Genomic DNA, 18,541 nt, shown 5'->3' with positions numbered 1-18,541 from the left:
TTCAGTTGAATTCTGTGACTGTTTTCTTGCCTCAATATAAATATTCAAATCTTAGTAAAGACAACAATTTTACCTGAAATAGAACACACTTGCACGCAGAATTCGCTTCGTTTCTTTAAGATTTGTTGAACTAGTGGGCATCCGTCCTACTTTCTAAAACTCGACAACCTCTTAATTGTTATAAGCAAATTTACAGAATTTGCTTTGCGAACCAGGGGCCCTTCACTTGCTACTAATGTACTCCTGTTTGAAATATATCTGAAAATTTTGCTATGCCAAGAGCGTTAAAATGACACTCATAGACAAAGACAAATATTACTATGAATATTCCACTGTAACGTTACATTAATGTTTCAAACAAATAGTTAAAGTTGCGGATTAGAATGTCTGATAAAAATAAAGATAAACTTATCACCAAACGTGCATTTATTGAGTTACTATTATAGAGGAGCACTATTTAGCTCTCCAAAACCATTGAAATTTCCAGAAATTAAAGAAAGAATTTGTCACTTTCACGTACAACTAAGTGGAAGCCTTTCATGAAGAAGCAATGCTGGTAAAATTACCGCACTGCATAGTAATATTTCTGACAAAATTAACCGTAATTTTGTTATTAAAACTGAAATTTACGGTTTTTATACCATTCACTTGGTAATTCTTCCATTCATATTTCAAAGGCTTACCACAAATTCTAGTCTTCAAAACTATAGTTCTTATTATCTCGTATTTAGAGAAGTAAATTTAACTGAATAAATGATTTTTATACCATACTCTGAGTTATTAAACTGTTAAAATTGCCAATGTTAAATTACCAAATAGTTAAAATTACCAAAATTAAAATTGTTAAAATTGTTACAATTACCAAAGTTAAAGTTTTTAAAATTACCAAAGTTAAATTTTTTAAAATTAGCAAAGTTAAAAAAACCAGATGTTGAAATTGCCAAATTCTATCACATATTATAAAACCTAAAGGCATATTTTATTGCTTATTTTACCAAATGCATAAACCTAAGCTCTTCAATAAAAATTGCCGAACTTTTTTGTGTTCGAGCCAGAAAAATGGTAAATTTTCCCGTATTTTGGTAGTTTTGAAAATACATTTTTTTCCTCGGTATTTAATACTTTTAAATGCGCTCCACGTAACACTGTGTTTTAATTTTCCTCTCAGCTTACCCGAGCAACTTTGGTACATTTAGATTCAAAACCTATGCAAAATAATTGTTATCGATGATAAAAAATTGATGCGTAAAGCTAAAAAAGAAAGACAAAAAACTGTTCAGGAGAGCTTTATTAAATACTTGGATTAAAATGTTTTAAAACATACATACTTTTCTAGTAGTTAAATCGTTTACCTTCACCTTTAATTTTTACCTCAGAGAACACATTTAATGAACGCTGAATCGAATAAGAACCACTAAGCGGTTATGGGATGCTAGAAAGATTTTCCAGCTTCTGAATCTCGTATGTTCATTTAAAGTGCAACATCCAAACTTTCCAAGCTAGAAACTTACAACTTGGTGCGAGTTGAAGATGCACCTTAAGACATGGCAAAGATTCGTTGAACCGTAACTGTATCTGTTAATTATACCTTTAAGCTTGAAAGGACCAGTTCCTCTCTCTGTGAGTTGGTGAATCAATACCAGAAAAGGTAGTCTAATGATTTAAACATTGCTGAAGAAGGAAAGCGGTATAGGTAATTAAAACTTGCAAGTGTGTCCCAAAGATTTATCGCCCTTCCAAACAACTGTTGGTAGGAAGAATGCCCTCCAGAAATTTGCATCGTAAAAGGTCTTCAGAAGGTAGAGAAAGTGCTTATCTTCTACACGGAAGAATTAAAGGAATTTTCCCTATTCTTCTGTTCAGAAGGGAATTTACAAGATTTGATTGTGTCTACTGAGCAATTGATGGTGATTGATGAGGAAGACTCCTTCTACTTAAGACCACACAGCCGTAAGTTGTAAATAGAATGCTAAGTCTGATGTCTCCCTTCTTTGCAGAAGAATGATCACAAAATAAAATATAAGTGAGATTAATGGTTTTAATTGAAAAGCCTCATATTAATGAGAAGAAGAATAAGAATTTATAAACATTATTCTTTTAGGTTCTTATTTTTGCTTCTTTTTTAAAATTATTTAAAACATTTTTCAAGCGTAGCAATTCATTTTTTATTAAAAAAAGCATTTATTAAATATATCATTTAATTTCTTTTAAGCTTTATTTTACTAGCTGTTAGCGCAAAAAAAATACTAAGTAATTTAAGTAAGACAGCAATCTAAGAAATTGTTGTTTATACAGTTTTAAAATAATCATTAATTTACTTCGTTAAACATAGATTACAGTTCCTGCAATTTAATTTGCTCATTCAGTTTCAAACTAATTTAGAAAGGACATTGAATTTTAAGCTTTCGAACAAAAGCAATAGTTTGCTGTAAATATTGAAATTTTTCACTTAATTTCTAGCTTTATGTGAAATAAGAAGATTAAAATATGGGCTTAGAATCACTTGCAATAACGATTGTCAGTACAACTCTTTTTTAAATTAAATAAAAGGAGAGAAGTGTCGTCCATCGTTATTCCAAAATAGCAAATAATACTAAAAATACTAAAAATAACAGCCGAAAAATATTTTGAGACGAAAACGAATTTAAAAATTATAATTTTGAGTAAATTCCTATTCTCTTGTTTAAACTTCTTAAGTTCAGAATCATATCTTTTTTATATAAACCATCACAAGCAAGGTTTGGAAAGAATTGAACTTTTAATTATGTTGTTAAGAAGTATCATCCATTTGATTGATAAAAAAGATGTTTTATCCACTGTTCTTAGCAGCTATTTAACATTTTTTCACACCATTCGTCATTTAAAAATCTGAAGCATTCACTTCATTCAATCATTTCACATGTAATTTAAAAATTTGAAATATTAAATTTTCAATAAACTGGCTACGTTGAGACGGTTGAATTAACAGAAATATATTTGGCAAATGAAATTAAGATAACGTCACATTAATATGTCCCCCCTTTTTTTATGTCAATGTGTAATATGGTCTGGGAAACATGCCTGAGGAAGATCCAAAGCCATGCCATAGATATTTTGATCCTCTGCAGAGGAGATAGCTTCCCTGCTTTAGTAGCCTAATGACCTGCGCGCAAAGTCGAGCACTGTACGGTAAAACAGTTTAACGAGGACCGATACCGCGCACCTTAGGTCCCTGCACAGGCAGATCAAAGAGGTCACCCACCCACTTACTGACTGCAGGCAGTGATGCTTGACTTCGGTGTTCTATTGGGAACCGTGTCTTTACTCTCAGTCCACGGTAGGACACCAACTTGTAATTACCAATCTGGTGGCATCACATTGCAGTGGAGCGTATATAAAAGGTGTCCGAAGAAATCTGAAAGCATTGCAATCGTTGGCATAATGCAGAAATGGGGTAATTTATCCGACGTCACGAAGGACATGATCATAGTCTTTCGGGCCAAGGTTCGTATTATTTACGAAACGGCTAATTTTATATAGACTGTTCACGGGTGATGGTGGTAAAAGTAAACCATGTGCATTAAAATGACCCGATCAAAGATTAGCGACGTGGCAAATGTGGTGCACCTTAGCCATTCATGACAGAGCTGAGCGACAACTGCAGGTGAATAGGGGTGCAACCACTGAGCAACTGACTACCAGATGAACAAGGGTCTACCATCAGTGTCTCATCATCGAAAACTTAATGAACGTTGCTGCTTATGGGATTCCGCAGCATACTCCTGGTGAATGCACTGATGCTATCTGCTATTCATAAGGTGAACGAATTCTGAAATTTACCCTGCAGTACAAAAATTGGACTCCACTAAGTAGCGAAATGTGTGTTTTTTCGATGAATTCACGTTTTATGCTTCATCGGAGAGATGGACGTTGACATTTGCGAAGTGAAGCGTCTGAAAGGAAAAAAGTCTGCAACAATTTTCCTATAGGTCTACGCTGGAGGAGAAAGCATTATAGCCTATAGAAGGATTTCGCTGCACTCTCTGGGTACACTCATCATAGAGGAAAGCACGCAGTATCAACAAAAGCATGCCTCTGTCCTTGCAGACCATATCCTACGTGAGAATTGTTTCTCTTCCGGATAATGGTATCTATCAGTTGGAAAATGTGACCTTTCATACTGATGTCAGTGTAGTTGCTTGGTTCGAAGAGCACCAGGAGAAGTTAATTATTCTCCCCAGGCCACCAAACTTCCCATACTCAAATTCAATCGAGAATCTAGGGGACCACCTCGATTGAGTTGTTCTCGTCATTCACCCTCAACCAAGTAATTTATGGGAGCTGGTCATGGCACTGCAGTCAGATTGGTTGAACATTCCAGTGAAACCTTCAAGAACCTAATTGGCTCTATTCCTGTCGGTCTTCCTGTTGTCTACTTTGCAGACGGTGGTTATTCCAGCTTTAGACACATTAATGTAACTAGAATCCGTATTTTTTACTGATATTTTGCTCTGCGAAAAATTTATAATATGAGTGTACGTCATATATTTCTCATATTCAAAGAAAATAAATACTGACTTAAATAAATGTATTAATCTGTATTAACTCTATTTATAATAATAATTAAATAACTAATAACACATGTGTAACTAAATTTATATTCCTGAACCTAAAGAAATATATCTATCACTATTATTAAATCTTTATAAAGAACTTATGAATTAAAATTTAAGCGTCTTCACACGTAGTTATATCGTGACAGTGGTTCATGCTACGATTTAAAAGTCAATCAGAATCTACCTACACGCTAGGCGTCACCTGCAAGCAACTAATTCAATTTGATCCAAAAATAATCAACATGACAATAAATGAATCTCAAAATCTATCACATTAATACGTTGTGGGTAACCACGTGATTAGGCACAACCATTTAATTTCAATGATATTTTTCTTCGTGAATTGCAAGTACCTGATTCCATAGCATAAGGCTTTACATTTTATTGAAATAAATACAGATGCAATGCAAATCTGTTTGAAATATGTTTCAAAGCTTATCTTTTACACAAAAAAGATCACACCTCTTTTACTTTGTTCGATTCCACACTATAGCATATTAGCTTTTTGCAACAAAATAAAATTCGAAGTCGTATATTCTTGCAATATCTCCAAAGTTCCCTTTCTGAATAGGCAATTGTCTGTCCCTAATTTTGAACCTGTCTGGTTTGGTGATTGTTATATTCGAATTCGAAAAAAATGGCTTTCCCCAGAAAGAACATAAGCCTAAGATAAGAAGCGTCTAACGTTTTTATAAACAGCAGAAGAAGAAGCTTTCGAAAGAATCTAATGTGCGAAAAAAAGTAAGGAAAACAGTTTTCTTTCTCTCTTCACTTCAGTTGTATTTTATTAACAACAGAGACAAGAAAAATAGAAAAAGAAATGTAGGACTCGATATTGTTAAGAAGAGGAGCTGTAAAAGAGATGATAAGACTGAAAAGTACTAAAAGTGGAAATGGCGTCAGAGGTAATTTTGGTTGGCGACTATAGAAAAGTACCATAGTCAGCAGGTCGAATAAAATTCTACAGATATACTGCCAATTGGCAACTAAATCAAGTTCAATTTGGCTCAGTTTCGAAAGACAGTTTATTGAAATAGTACGAAATTTATGAAATGATTAAAAATTGTTTCGATTTGTTCAACATACGAATATATATTTATTTATCACAAATTTATACAGCCTGTTAACATTTCTCATAAGTTCATTATATATTTAAAAATGAGGGAAATATACATGACAGAAAAAGGAAATAAGAAATTTTAGAAAATGCAGCTTTAAACCAATTAATTTCCATTAATTATTTAATATATTCGCAATTAATTTACATTTTTTTTTATACTTTCGTTTTTTAATCGGTCTTTTTTTTCAATAAGTTTTGTGTAGAATGGAGAATAGTTCTTCGAGTGTAATTTTAGTCTAGTTTTTAGCTCTTCGAGTCTAATTTTTAGCTCTTTGAGTCAAAATTTAGTCTAAATTTTAGATCTTTGATTCCAATTATGCTCTTTCAGTCTAACTTGTAGATTAAGGAATACAAAAAGAAAGCTAACACATGCTATCAAATTTTTGCCATATGAGTTAATTGATACTTTCCAACCTACACAGATTTACTTTAATTACTCCTCTACTTTCTCACTTTTTCACATTAAGCATCAAATAGAGGTAAATTCGGTTTACAATTTAAAAGTCAATTTTATTTCTAATAAGGAAAAAGATTTTAATAAACTATCCAATACAAACCAATGAGAGATTTTGTTTTATCTCTTAAAAGTAATGAAATCTATAGGCTTAAACATCTCATTAACAAGTTTTCTTCTTCTAATTTACACTTTAAAAATCTGTTTTTATCTTATGAAGGCTAAAAGGAGTAAAATTTTGCCAAATAAAAATAAATGTTTAGATAACCTGCATTTTGCTACTAGCTTTCAAAACCTTACTTTAGTTATGTTACAATTTCAGTATTATATTTGATAATTTTAAGAATTTGATTCCATTAAAGGTGTTTGACTTAATTAAAAGCTATAAATATGTTAAAACTCTTGGTAGAACTATTTTTAATCATAACAAAAAAGGTTAGGAAAAAGAATATATCCAAGTATCATAGTCATGCTGAAGAAGAGAAATATTTGAAGTTTAGACTTAAGAAATAACGTCAAAAAGAACAAAATTCAGACTTATTAATCTTATATCAAAGCCTTGTACGGCATCGAATTGATTTTTGTGTGCAAATTTGAAGATAAAGTTTTATAGTTAACCATCAACTTTCTCCAATATTCAATTAAATGACTAATATTATTCAATAAGTGTTTATAATTTAAAAAAAATTATTGAATTACAATTTGTATTTAACTTTTGACCTTTTATTAATTATAAACTTTTAATTATCCAGCATAATATATTATTTTCTTGCGCAAATCCAGTTTTCGGGCCAAGTAAATCGACAAAATAAATATGGTTCTTAAATTCAATATAAACGTGCCTTAAAAATATATCAAATCACCGTCTATTTACCTTTTAATTTCATATTTTGTAATTAATTTAGTTAGGAAAATATTTATAAATAATTTTTCTAAGTAGTCAGTAAGTATATTATATCCATTCTTTCTTCTCGCTTTAATGTTCCCATTCAGTTAGCATTTTTTTTTTCTTGAATTGAATTTCTGTGATATTTTTAAATTTTGTTTACGAACAGGTCTTTTTTTGGTGTTTCTCATACTATTGTATTGATAATTTTTACTTTAACTATATTAATACAATATTAGAAAGCACTGTATTTGTAGATATAATCGTATGGGCTAATGACGAAATTATGTCTTCCCGATGTTAATTTTTCTAATTAATACTTTTTTTTGAAAATTGAAATTTTTAATTCTTTTTTTCTTCTTTTATACAAAACTCATTTTTCTTTTTTTAATGTTCTTTATGTTTTTAATTTCATTACTTTCTAAGTAAAAAATTGCAATACATAAATCGAAATATTTGGACAAAATGGGCATAAAAATAAAGTGTAGTAGGCATCTAAGCATTCAATAAACTACAAAGATAAGTTTCTATAAATTTAATTTTTATAAATTTAATATGTTATTTTATGTGTCAATGCATTTACAAAGAATGGAAATTCTTTAATCCAGAGATTTTAACTGTTTTTCTCTTTTTTAAAAATAATAATCAAAAACTTCGGAAATAAGAAGAAAAAAAGTTTTTTTCAAACTGTCAATGATTCAATAAGCAGCACAGAATTGCAATGCATCAAAAATATTTAAAATATTAAGCCATCTATTTCTTATTCCATCATGGAAAATTCGTTGAAATATTTTTCTTTTGTTAATTCATCAAGTTGAAAAATTATGATGTGTCTGAAAAGCTGAAAATATCAAACTAAAATTCAAAAAAGTTTTAGAAATAAAATTATTTTTAATATGTGAAACATAAAACTCAAATGTTCTCTTGTCGTAATAAACTATTCCTGTTATCTTTCTTAATCAGCAGCAAAAAAACAAACTCATTTATATGCTTTATTGTAAAACAGCAGAGTTGCGAACTCATATTACAAGAAAACGCCATCATTAAACAAGAATATATCTTTGAATTAACTCATCATTTATGCAGTTTTGTCTTATTAAAATTATCATCTATAATTAGAAATGCTTAAAAAAGTTATAAGTGCAGAACATAATTTTAATTATTTGCATTCAATTAAATATGTCTATGGATATTTATGACTAGTTTTATTTATGTTAAGTAAAGTCATAAATTTATACAATTATAGCGTTGCTACGTTAAACTAGCCTTTGAACTTTTATTTTCAATCTAAGATCTTTTGTTTTAGATTCGGCAACACAAAACCATGCCACTTTCTGTATTTTTTAGTTTTTTATCGAAAAATATTCAATTCAAAAAACTGAAATGTTCACACTGAGAAACTTAAATTTCGTCTTTATATTTTTAGATTATTAATCGAGATTTAGTTACAGTAATTTTAAAAAAGAATTTTGCACATAAATTTGAATTATTTCTTGTGCACTATATACATAATTCAATAAAGAAAAATATTTTTCAAGAAAACATATTTTTATAGTATGAATTTATTTACCTTTTCAAATATTCCAATACATTTTTAAATATATTAAAATATATCGTACAAATTTAAAATTTTGACTACAGAAAATAATATCTTTCTTTTAGTTTTTAATTTAGAAAAAATATACATTAAACTCTCTCTATATATGAAATGTATACCAGGCAGCAATGGGTAAATCAGATCAATAAAAATAAATTAAATAAAAAATCTTCAATCATAATATATTTTGCGATTGCTAACTTTATATATATAAAACATAATTAAACTAGGTGATTTTAATTTGGACGATACGAATTGCTAGAATATTATGCTATGAATTGCTAGAATTCGTATCTGAAACAAAATAATTAACAATATCATATCTCCAGATATTTTGGATTAAATGAGGCGATGGGTTCCATAAAATAATTCCCCAAAAGAGAAAACATTCTTATAAAATGGTTTCAAGTTGACTTCAAGCCTTTTGATGTAATTGCTATCTTTAATCTAGAAATTACAATGTTAATTAAAAGTTTATTAAACGCAATTAGAAATTTATATACGTTTTAATAAAACCTGCAATTTTACGCTATATAACTTTAAAATGAAAATTCTTTCACTAATAGATAGCAACTGTGCAAATGTGAGGATAATTTTCAAGTTGCTATTCAAAGCAAGCAATTATTTTTTAATCTTCCAGAATAGAATATATTGTTTGCACCATTTATTTCCGAACTTTTGTAATTATTTAAAACTTTAGTTAGAAAGCTACGCAGATTTCAATAAGGTAATTGAAATAAAGCATTGCTTGAAATCATTTTTCATAATTAATTTCTTTTCCTCTCAGTACGTAGTCAAACGAATAAATTCATCAAATTTCGAAACTAAAAATTAAAGTAATTGACTACGGAAACTCTAAATTTTCTATCCACAAACTCATTCTTTAGACTACAACCTACACGTCTTCATTTATCAAAAAATAATGTTGCAAGTACTTTTACAAGCGGTTTGATATATTTTACAAGATATAAATTATTATCAGCGATTTAAAAATGCAATGTTATAGCGATTCGAAGTAACTTTAAATATTTCATATTTTAAGAATCAAAAATGAATTTTTGAGATTTTCCTACAGTTGAATGAACAGTTTTAAAAGTAATAGTATATAACTTTGTGATCAAACTTAATTTGGATAAGTAAAAATGAGAGAAAGGAAGATTATTGACGAGAAAAGATATTGTTGATTTTAATTTGATAAATTGTTTTCTTTCTTCACATATTTATTTAAGTAATTGGCTTGTTAAAATCTCACAAAAGTGTTTTAGCACTGAAATATGTTCAACAAGCAAAATAATGCTTTTATTGGTATTTCAATTGCGTTTATTTTTTCTTCTTTTACCAGCGAAGTAAAAATAAATAAATCTTAGACAGCATAGCAAGGATTAATATAAATGTAAAATTCTTAGATAATCAAATTTAAGTGAAGATAAGATAAATCATCAAATTTAAATAAAGATAAGATAAATCATCAAATTTAAATAAAGATAAGATAAATCATCAAATTTAAATAAAGATAAGATAAATCATCAAATTTAAATAAAGATAAGATAAATCATCAAATTTAAATAAAGATAAGATAAATCATCAAATTTAAATAAAGATAAGATTTTTTTATTTCGATTCTGCATGTTACCGTTAACTTAATCAAACTACAAAACTTAATTAACCTAATCAACCTACTGCTCTGTTTCAAAACTACCTGAATATGATGAAATTTTCTGTGTTCCTGTTTCTAAAGGAACACCAGAATCTCGGTCACTTTTACTGCACCGCTTTGGTAATGATTTTGGTAAAATTAACAATAAAATATGATTATTGAAAAAAAAGGCAGTAAAAATTGGTAATTTTATCATAATACCTTGAAGCATGGCACAAAAACCATATATTCGATTAAATTTACTGCTCTGTTTTGCATTTTTTACTAAGTGCGGGATAATAAGAACTATAATTTTGAAAACTATAATTTGAGGTAAACCGTATAAACCATATGAACCATACCATATGAACGAAATATAACCAAAAAATAAATAAATGAACCGAAAATATAACTAAATGAATGATTTAAATACCGTATATTTCGGTTTTTTAATACCAAATTCATAGAGTTTTTTTACAAAAAATGTCATTATCAAACAGAAGGAAAATTTTATCGTATTTTTTTCTTTGTGTAGATATAACTGATTATGATCTATAATTGTTGAAATAAAGAGCAAAAAAGAAAACGAAAAGAAAATAATAAAGCAGACCTATGTAAGCCCTCTAACCTTAATTCGCTCAAATCAAATCCTCTTAATTTTAATGGTGTATTTTATGCTATTTTTTTTTCATTTACATTAGTTCGTTTTTCAATTCATCTTTCTCTTGTATAACTTATGACAAAATGAGTGTACAGTGCTCATAATAAAAAACGTACCACCCAAAATAACTTTTGGTCTAATGATCGGATTTTTACGTTCTTCGGACTCAATTTTAAAGGGTTTTTCGAAGATATTTTAAGTTCAGAAGATATTTTAAATTACGAAATCAGACACAAGACGTACTTTCTCTTGAATAAACATTTTTTTTTCTACGTATTTTTGACACCTGAGATATAGGGAGTAGGCACAATCTGGGAAATATGGTCAAAATAGATTGGTCAGAATCGTGGTCCAAAGATTGTATCCCTTAACGATCGGTTAATTTTCAAGAAAACAGTCATAAAAGTGATTTTTTTTTTTTGGCTTTTGTATTTATATTACGTATTTGATTAGTGCAGCAACTAGTTTAAAATAACCTAACTATCTACAAGTACCTTAAAAATATCTTGGTACTGCCATCTGGTGTGTAAAATGAGAAATAAAATGTTTTCCGGACAAAAGAAGTGAATTAGTTTTATTGTTATTGACGCGTTACTACTGAGCACTCCAGTCCGTCAATATCATTGAAGCGAGAAATAGAGGGCGAAACCTCGACCCGTCATTTTCACGGAAGCGAGAAAGAAGGGGTTAATGCTGATTATATTTTTTGCGTATTTCACCATATCTCGAGAAACTTTTTAAGTGAATTGAAAAATTTTTGCACACAACTATAAAATTTGTTTATACAAAGATAATTATAAGAAAAATTCAACTTTTAATATAGATTAATTATATTATTTAACACTGGCTGAAAATATTTTGAACAATAAGGTAGAACATTTTTCACATCATTTCGAATGATATAGTCTTACGTGACAAAATACAAAATTTGAGCGTAATCGGGCGAATCGTTCTTGAGAATCGAATTTTGAAAATGCGGCTTCTTTAAAATTTAATTTTTCAGGAACTATTTAACTGATTTCGAAAAAAATTTGTAGTTTGCTAATTTTATATTTTGTATTTAATTTCTTAAAAGGATGTTAAAAATTGCATATCTTACTACTTAAAATATTTTCGTCTAATATTAAGTAAAATAATAAAAAACAATAGATAGAATTTGCATGGAATTATATCTAGATAAATGAATTTTATAATAGTGTTGAAAAAGTTTTCAATTCACTTAAAAAATTTCCGAGATATGGTGAAAAACGCAAAAAGTAAAGTTAGCATTAAGGCAGGGGTCGCCAAACTTTTGTGATCATCGACCCCTATATAATTTTTCGAAATCTCCATCGACCCAAATAAAAGTAATTTTCTGTTAATTAACATAAAGTTCTGATCACAGTTCTATTCACAGTTCTATTAGATACTGTGTCTTTACATTTATTTTATCATTTTAAACATTTATTAAAGTAATATAGTACATTTATTATGTAACAATAGTTTTATGAAAAATATTACTGAAGTTTAAATACCTTAATATTTATTAAATAATAAGTAATTATAAATCAGTAGAAATAATGAGTAAAGTAACTACAGATTTATTGCTTCTTAATCAGTGAGATGGGTGTGCCTGGTGTTTTTTTCGCTATATTGGGTTCAAAATTGGTCAATTTTAATCTTAAATCCCCTCGAAACTCCACATTTAATTTATTTTTGTACTTAGTTAAGATTGAATTTACGTAACTGAAACCGGCTTTGACCTTGTAAGAACTTGGAAATGCTAGCTTGAATGGCTGAGCTATTTTGTAAAGTTTTACATAACTTTGCATTGTATTTATATTTGACCAAAATTTGCTTATTGATAAATTTTAAAAAAAGCGTCTTTTGCTTCAAGATCCGATAATAATGCAGCAAGCTCATCTTGCAGGTTGATGTTCACATTTTCAATTTGTGCAGAAAATGGCGCAATAATCCAATCAGGAATATCAATGTTTTCTAAATCAACAAAGCACAGTTTAAAATCGTTGCTCAATTTTTGAAGATGACCTGTATATATTTCCAAGTCTTCTTCTTTTATTTCTAACTGTCGCAGTTAAGTTTTTTGAAAAATTCAAGCTCTTTATTTTTTTTTATCTGAGTGAACCCTATCAAGATGCTCTTTCATTTTTGACGGTTTCATGTAGTCATTTCCAAAAGTTTTTTCGCATAGAAGACACATGGGAATCGTTTCATTTGTTTCTTATAAATGATGTCTGAAGCTAAGTCAATTATAAAAAAATTCACAAATTTTACATACTCAATTAGGTATGTGTGATTTGCGTATTAAGAACTGTTTTTTCTATGATCCCCAATCGACCCTTCCGATTCGGATCGACCCCCATTCGACCCCCTGGCACAGATCGAGCCCCGATTTTGCTAAATAGACCCCTGGGGGTCTATATAGACAACTTTGGCGACCTCTGCATTAAGGGATCGAAATTTCGGAGAGCTCTCCTGACTAAACTATGGGGACCATATTTTCCAGATTGAGGCTAGCCTCTATGTTTTGGGTGTCAAAATAATTAGCATATTTCAGATGACTAAATAATTAGCATATTTCAGGTAACCCTCCTGAGCCATTAGGAATAAGTCTTAGAACGTGAAGATCCAATCATTAGATCAAAAGTTGTTTAGGGTGCGCACTGTACATTTGCAAAGACATTCATTTAAACACTAGACATTTAAGCATTCTACTTTATCAAAATATATATTACTATTCCATTATCAGCTTAGCATTATTTTTTTGATTAATTACCTAATTAAAAACCTATGATGCATTTTTACAAATGAAATTATTATCTTTTTGTTACAGAAATCCATCTAGCTCTGATCCCGACCACAAAAATTTTAACCACTGTTTATGTGAACACCGAGAAGAGGAGCAACTAAAGCATTTCACACCTGGTATATATGCTTACATTTTAACTAACCATCACAGTGTTTCAAAACTATTAATTAATGAATAAAAATAATCACCTTTATTTTAAATGTCTTAAACAAACATTTTCTTTCTTCTTTAATTGAATTAATACAAATTGACATTTTTATACATTTTTTTCAGATAGTTATGTAATCATAGAAAATAGCAAACCAGATGTAACAGGAGAAGCGACAGCAAAAACGGAAAGTGTATATTGGAAAAAGCTGCCGCTTGATTCATCAAATAGCGAAAATTTTATTAATCCAAGATTAAAAATTAAGGTAATAATCATTTTTTTAAAATTCAAACGTTATAATAATAAGATAGGGTTAATCTAACATATTCCTCCACTAAGTTCGGACAACGAATTAAATTATTGGCATATACACTCTATAAAAAAAATCGACTCACCAAGAAGGAGTTGTCCGATTGAAACGAAAATTGGTGGATAAGAAGACAATGTACAGAATAGTAAATGATTAAAATTTCAGAACAATTAAATAATTTATTGCAGAGTTACAGTAACAAGTTCAATAAGGTGCTGACCCACCTCTAGCCTGGATACAAGCTGCCACACGGCGTTGCATAGATCGATAAAGCTCCCGGGTGGTCTCTTGCGGTATTTCCTGCCAAATTCGATTCAATTGTCGAATGAGGTCATCAACATTCCGCGCCAGATGCAATCGCCTTCCCATCATATCCCAGACATGCTCGAGAGATCTGGTGATCTGGCAGGCCAAGGAAGAGTTTGACAAGCTTGCAGGCAGCTCATAGCAACAAGGGCCGTATGTGGTCTGGCATTGCCCTGCTGAAAAACTAGCCCAGGGAGCTGCAAAAGGAGCGGTAGCAAAACAGGTCTTAGGATGTCGTAGATGGAGCGCTGTGCAGTTAGTGCACCTCTAATGACGACCAAAGGGGTCCGGTTGTCAAAGGAAATGGCAACCCAGACCATAATGCCTTTTTCAGGGCCGGTGTGGCGTGCAATAGTGAAGGCAGGATGCAATAGTGTGTCTCCAAACACGTCTTCGATGATCGTCAGGACACAGTTGGAAACGGGATTCGTCGCTAAAGACTATATGTCCCCAGTCGGCATCATTCCAGCCTGATCGAGCCATGCACCACTGTAATCTGGCACCAAGAAGCAATCGGATGATTGCTACTTGGTGCGTCGATTTTTTTGTTATAGAGTGTATTAAGGCTGTTTATTTGAAAGTTTGTCATTGGATGAAATTACCTTTTTTAGCAATTAATAAGCTATTTCCATACATGTTGTAAATTTGAAACAGTGATTTATAACTGTTTGAAAGGTAATGAGTAATTTAATGTAATACGTTAACCTTTGCCATCTTCATCCAGCGTTCTTTGAAATGTTTCAAAGTTTCAAAAGGAAGAAAAATTATAGCTTTGTACAAATAAAAACGTTTGTGTTTGTCCTTTCTTTTAATATATGAAAAATTTTTCACCAAATTGGCAGTTTTTAAAAACGTTTCAAACTTTTGAGATATTTAATCTAATTGCCTTTTTCAAAGTCCAGATAATTCTTTGTTAAAAGTGAACATACATAGTTTAAAAATATAATTTTTCTAGGATAGAAAAGAATTTAAACTTTGTCTATTTTGTTTTTATTCGTGAAAAAGCTTAAGCAAACATTCTCTAAATATATAAAACCCATTTTTTAATCTTGATTCCGGAAAGGTCACATGTTCGACGCTTAATCCCACAGCAGAATTTTAAAACTTTATGTACGGAGAAGTGACATCATTGACAATTTTGCATATCATTTGATTATAAATTGCTTTCGGATTTTAAGTTAACATAATACTCAAACGCTCTGAATCTTACATAGCTTGGAAATCGATATAACAACTCATGTTTCCTCGTCTAGTCTTTAATAGAGCAGTACTCAGTTCAGAGCTAGTCAAAGGGCGATGATGCTAGTTCTAAAGGAATGTTCCATTAGACACCGTGTAGATGAGATTTTTTTTTTCAGTGTCGGGAGTTGCATACTAAATAAAAAAACACAGGATAATAGGATTTTTTTATATTTTTATTCTACTATCAAGTAACTAATTACGAAAACAAATATGAATTTTTTTCTTACCTATAATCTTCAAAATGAATAAGGAACTTAGTGGTTATTACTCTTGAAAAAGTGTATAGTTACTGCATGAAACACGATTTTAAAAGGTTATGATCTTTTGAATTCATAATTTAATGCATAACAGCGTTTATTTATAAATAGCAACAGTTAATAGCAATGTTAATAGTTATTTATAATTGTTACTAGGCTTGGAAACAAATGTTTAAACTGCGATCGCTTGGACTGAAGATATCTAAAAATAAGCTTATCCAACAATCATGCATAATCTTCTTCAAGCGATTTTCTTGAAATTTTGAAGACTTTCTATATAAATCCATGGCTTTTTCATAAGGTTTCTCAAAAAATTTCACCCCGAACTTCGTTTTTTTACCGTATTGGCCCTATCTAAAGCACCATTATGTAAACGAGCCCTAAACTTTATGAATTTGCCCAACGGAGATGAAACATTCTAAAGAAAGTTTGAACAAAAGACAAATAGTTTTGGGATCTGCAGGCAGGACTTGTTTTAAACTGTATGAGACCCTTAAATATAGAAACCCTTAAATATAGAAAACCCTTAAATATAGAAAACCCTTGAATATAGAAAACACTTAAATATAGAAAACTTTTAAATATAGAAAACCCTTAAATATAGAAAACCCTTGAATATAGAAAACCCTTAAATATAGAAAACACTTAAATATAGAAAACCCTTAAACATAGAAAACCCTTAAACATGGAAAACACTTAAATATAGAAAACCCCTAAATATAGAAAACCTTTTAATATAGAAAAACTTTAAATATAGAAAAATGTGCACGAAACAAGAAGCCAACATTCTTCTGATAGCTGAATTATTTTACTGATTTTCAAAACCAAATGTTGTGTATAATTAAGCAACAAATAGATAGAACAAACAATTGCTGGTTTGTTCTGGCTCTACTCGTAATGACATCCGGAATATAACGTTTAATCCTAACTTCGATTATCTCGAACGCACCACACATACATGCTTGGGATTTCTTTAGACTTCTAAATTAAGACCAGGCTTTAATGTTTTATTTACTTGCTGTATGTAATATATTTATTATTGTCTGTAGAATATGTGATGTATTGTAAAATATTAGTTCCTATGCAAAGAGCAGTCTCATTCAACGATTTTAACCGCACGTGACATTTGATATCAGTTCATGTATTCATGAAGGAAATATCTTTTAAAATGTATCTATATCTGAAATACCTCAGTAACGAATGTGAATACATGAAAATAACTTAAAACATGAAAAAATCTGTCTAAACAAGAAAATTTAATTGGTCCTGTTTAGTAGAATTGCCTTGCTTACGTGAACATTTCATAAAATACTTATTCCATATTTGCTTCATTTCCAAGTATTTTTTTTTTTGAATTGTGTTAAAAGTTGCAGTATTTACAAAATAAAATAATGCGTTCGAACTTAACTCAAACAGAAGCAATTTTTTTTTGTTGAAATGACAGATTTCTAGCAAACTTACTTTTGAGAAATCCTCGCTATTAGAAGCACAAGAAGCAACACAGAGGAGTAACAAATCCCAAGCAAAGCTTACATTTGAAAACACAAAAAGTAATAACCCAACACAATTGAAAAACATCATCGATATAAATATCCCTTGTTAAAACTATTGAACAACTAAATTGATCACAATTAAAAAGTTTAGTCATTCAAAAATTTGCTTATAAATATATTATTTCTTATGAATTTCAGTAGCTAAAAATTACTTAATATGATTTGAAACAATACATGACACATATTTATCGACATACCTATAACTAAATGAAAAATATCCTTTTAATTTTTATTCCTTTATTTGCAAATACAGAAGACAAAAAATAATATAGCTTAGGGTTGATATTAATTTATTGCTTCAATCAAATAATCAAATAAATAAGTAAAATGAAAAATTTCAGTTTTATTAATATATAGCATATGTGTAAAATATTATATGTACTTATATAGTATATATGTTGGGCATGAAACTAGGCTAATTCTAAAACATATCAGAATTACTAAATAAATTACATTGAGTCTATTTAGTCAAAACGGTAATTTAAGAACTGTGCACTTTTTCATTATCTCATAACCCCAAGCTATTTTAGAGACAAATATTTAAATATGCAATCAGAAATGAAATTGCGATTTAACTAAGATTCAAATGGTAACTTATTATACTTTTTAAAATAAGAAAACATTAAATTTTTTGAAGATAAGCTTTTATGTTAATAAAAATTCTATTGAATATTTAAGCATTGATAATAAATAAATATAATACATCAGTGAACTATTTGTGTATTTTCCAGAAATATTAAATAACGAATTAAAAGTAATTCGAAAATAACATTAACTTTAATTAAAATCATTTTAAATGTTTAATGTTTCGTATATTTTTAAAGAACATGTTAATAAGTAAGAACTAAAAAGCAACTACTCAACGCTACATAATTTTGATAGCAATATTCTTTTTATAAAAATAAATACTGAATAATAAAAACCGCTATTTATCAAAGATTCTTCAGTTTTTTAAATCAATCTTTTA

The 18,541-nt window shown here is 29.4% G+C and overlaps 1 protein-coding gene across 1 annotated transcript in view; it reads left to right on the top strand.

Moving 5' to 3' along the window:
* LOC107449925 (neural cell adhesion molecule 2) overlaps nucleotides 1-18,541 on the top strand; it is a 475,364-nt gene that overhangs the window by 444,504 nt on the left and 12,319 nt on the right. Inside the window, exons 11-12 of the mRNA XM_016065606.4 lie at nucleotides 13,783-13,874; nucleotides 14,032-14,171. Coding sequence (XP_015921092.1) covers nucleotides 13,783-13,874; nucleotides 14,032-14,171 — 232 coding nt within the window. The remainder of the gene's footprint in view (nucleotides 1-13,782; nucleotides 13,875-14,031; nucleotides 14,172-18,541) is intronic.

This window comes from Parasteatoda tepidariorum, chromosome 1 (genome assembly GCF_982258835.1).
Source record: "Parasteatoda tepidariorum strain Cologne lab strain chromosome 1, Ptep-v5.0, whole genome shotgun sequence".
NCBI classification, from domain to species: Eukaryota; Metazoa; Arthropoda; class Arachnida; order Araneae; family Theridiidae; genus Parasteatoda; species Parasteatoda tepidariorum.
This window is presented reverse-complemented; position numbering and strand designations above follow the sequence as displayed.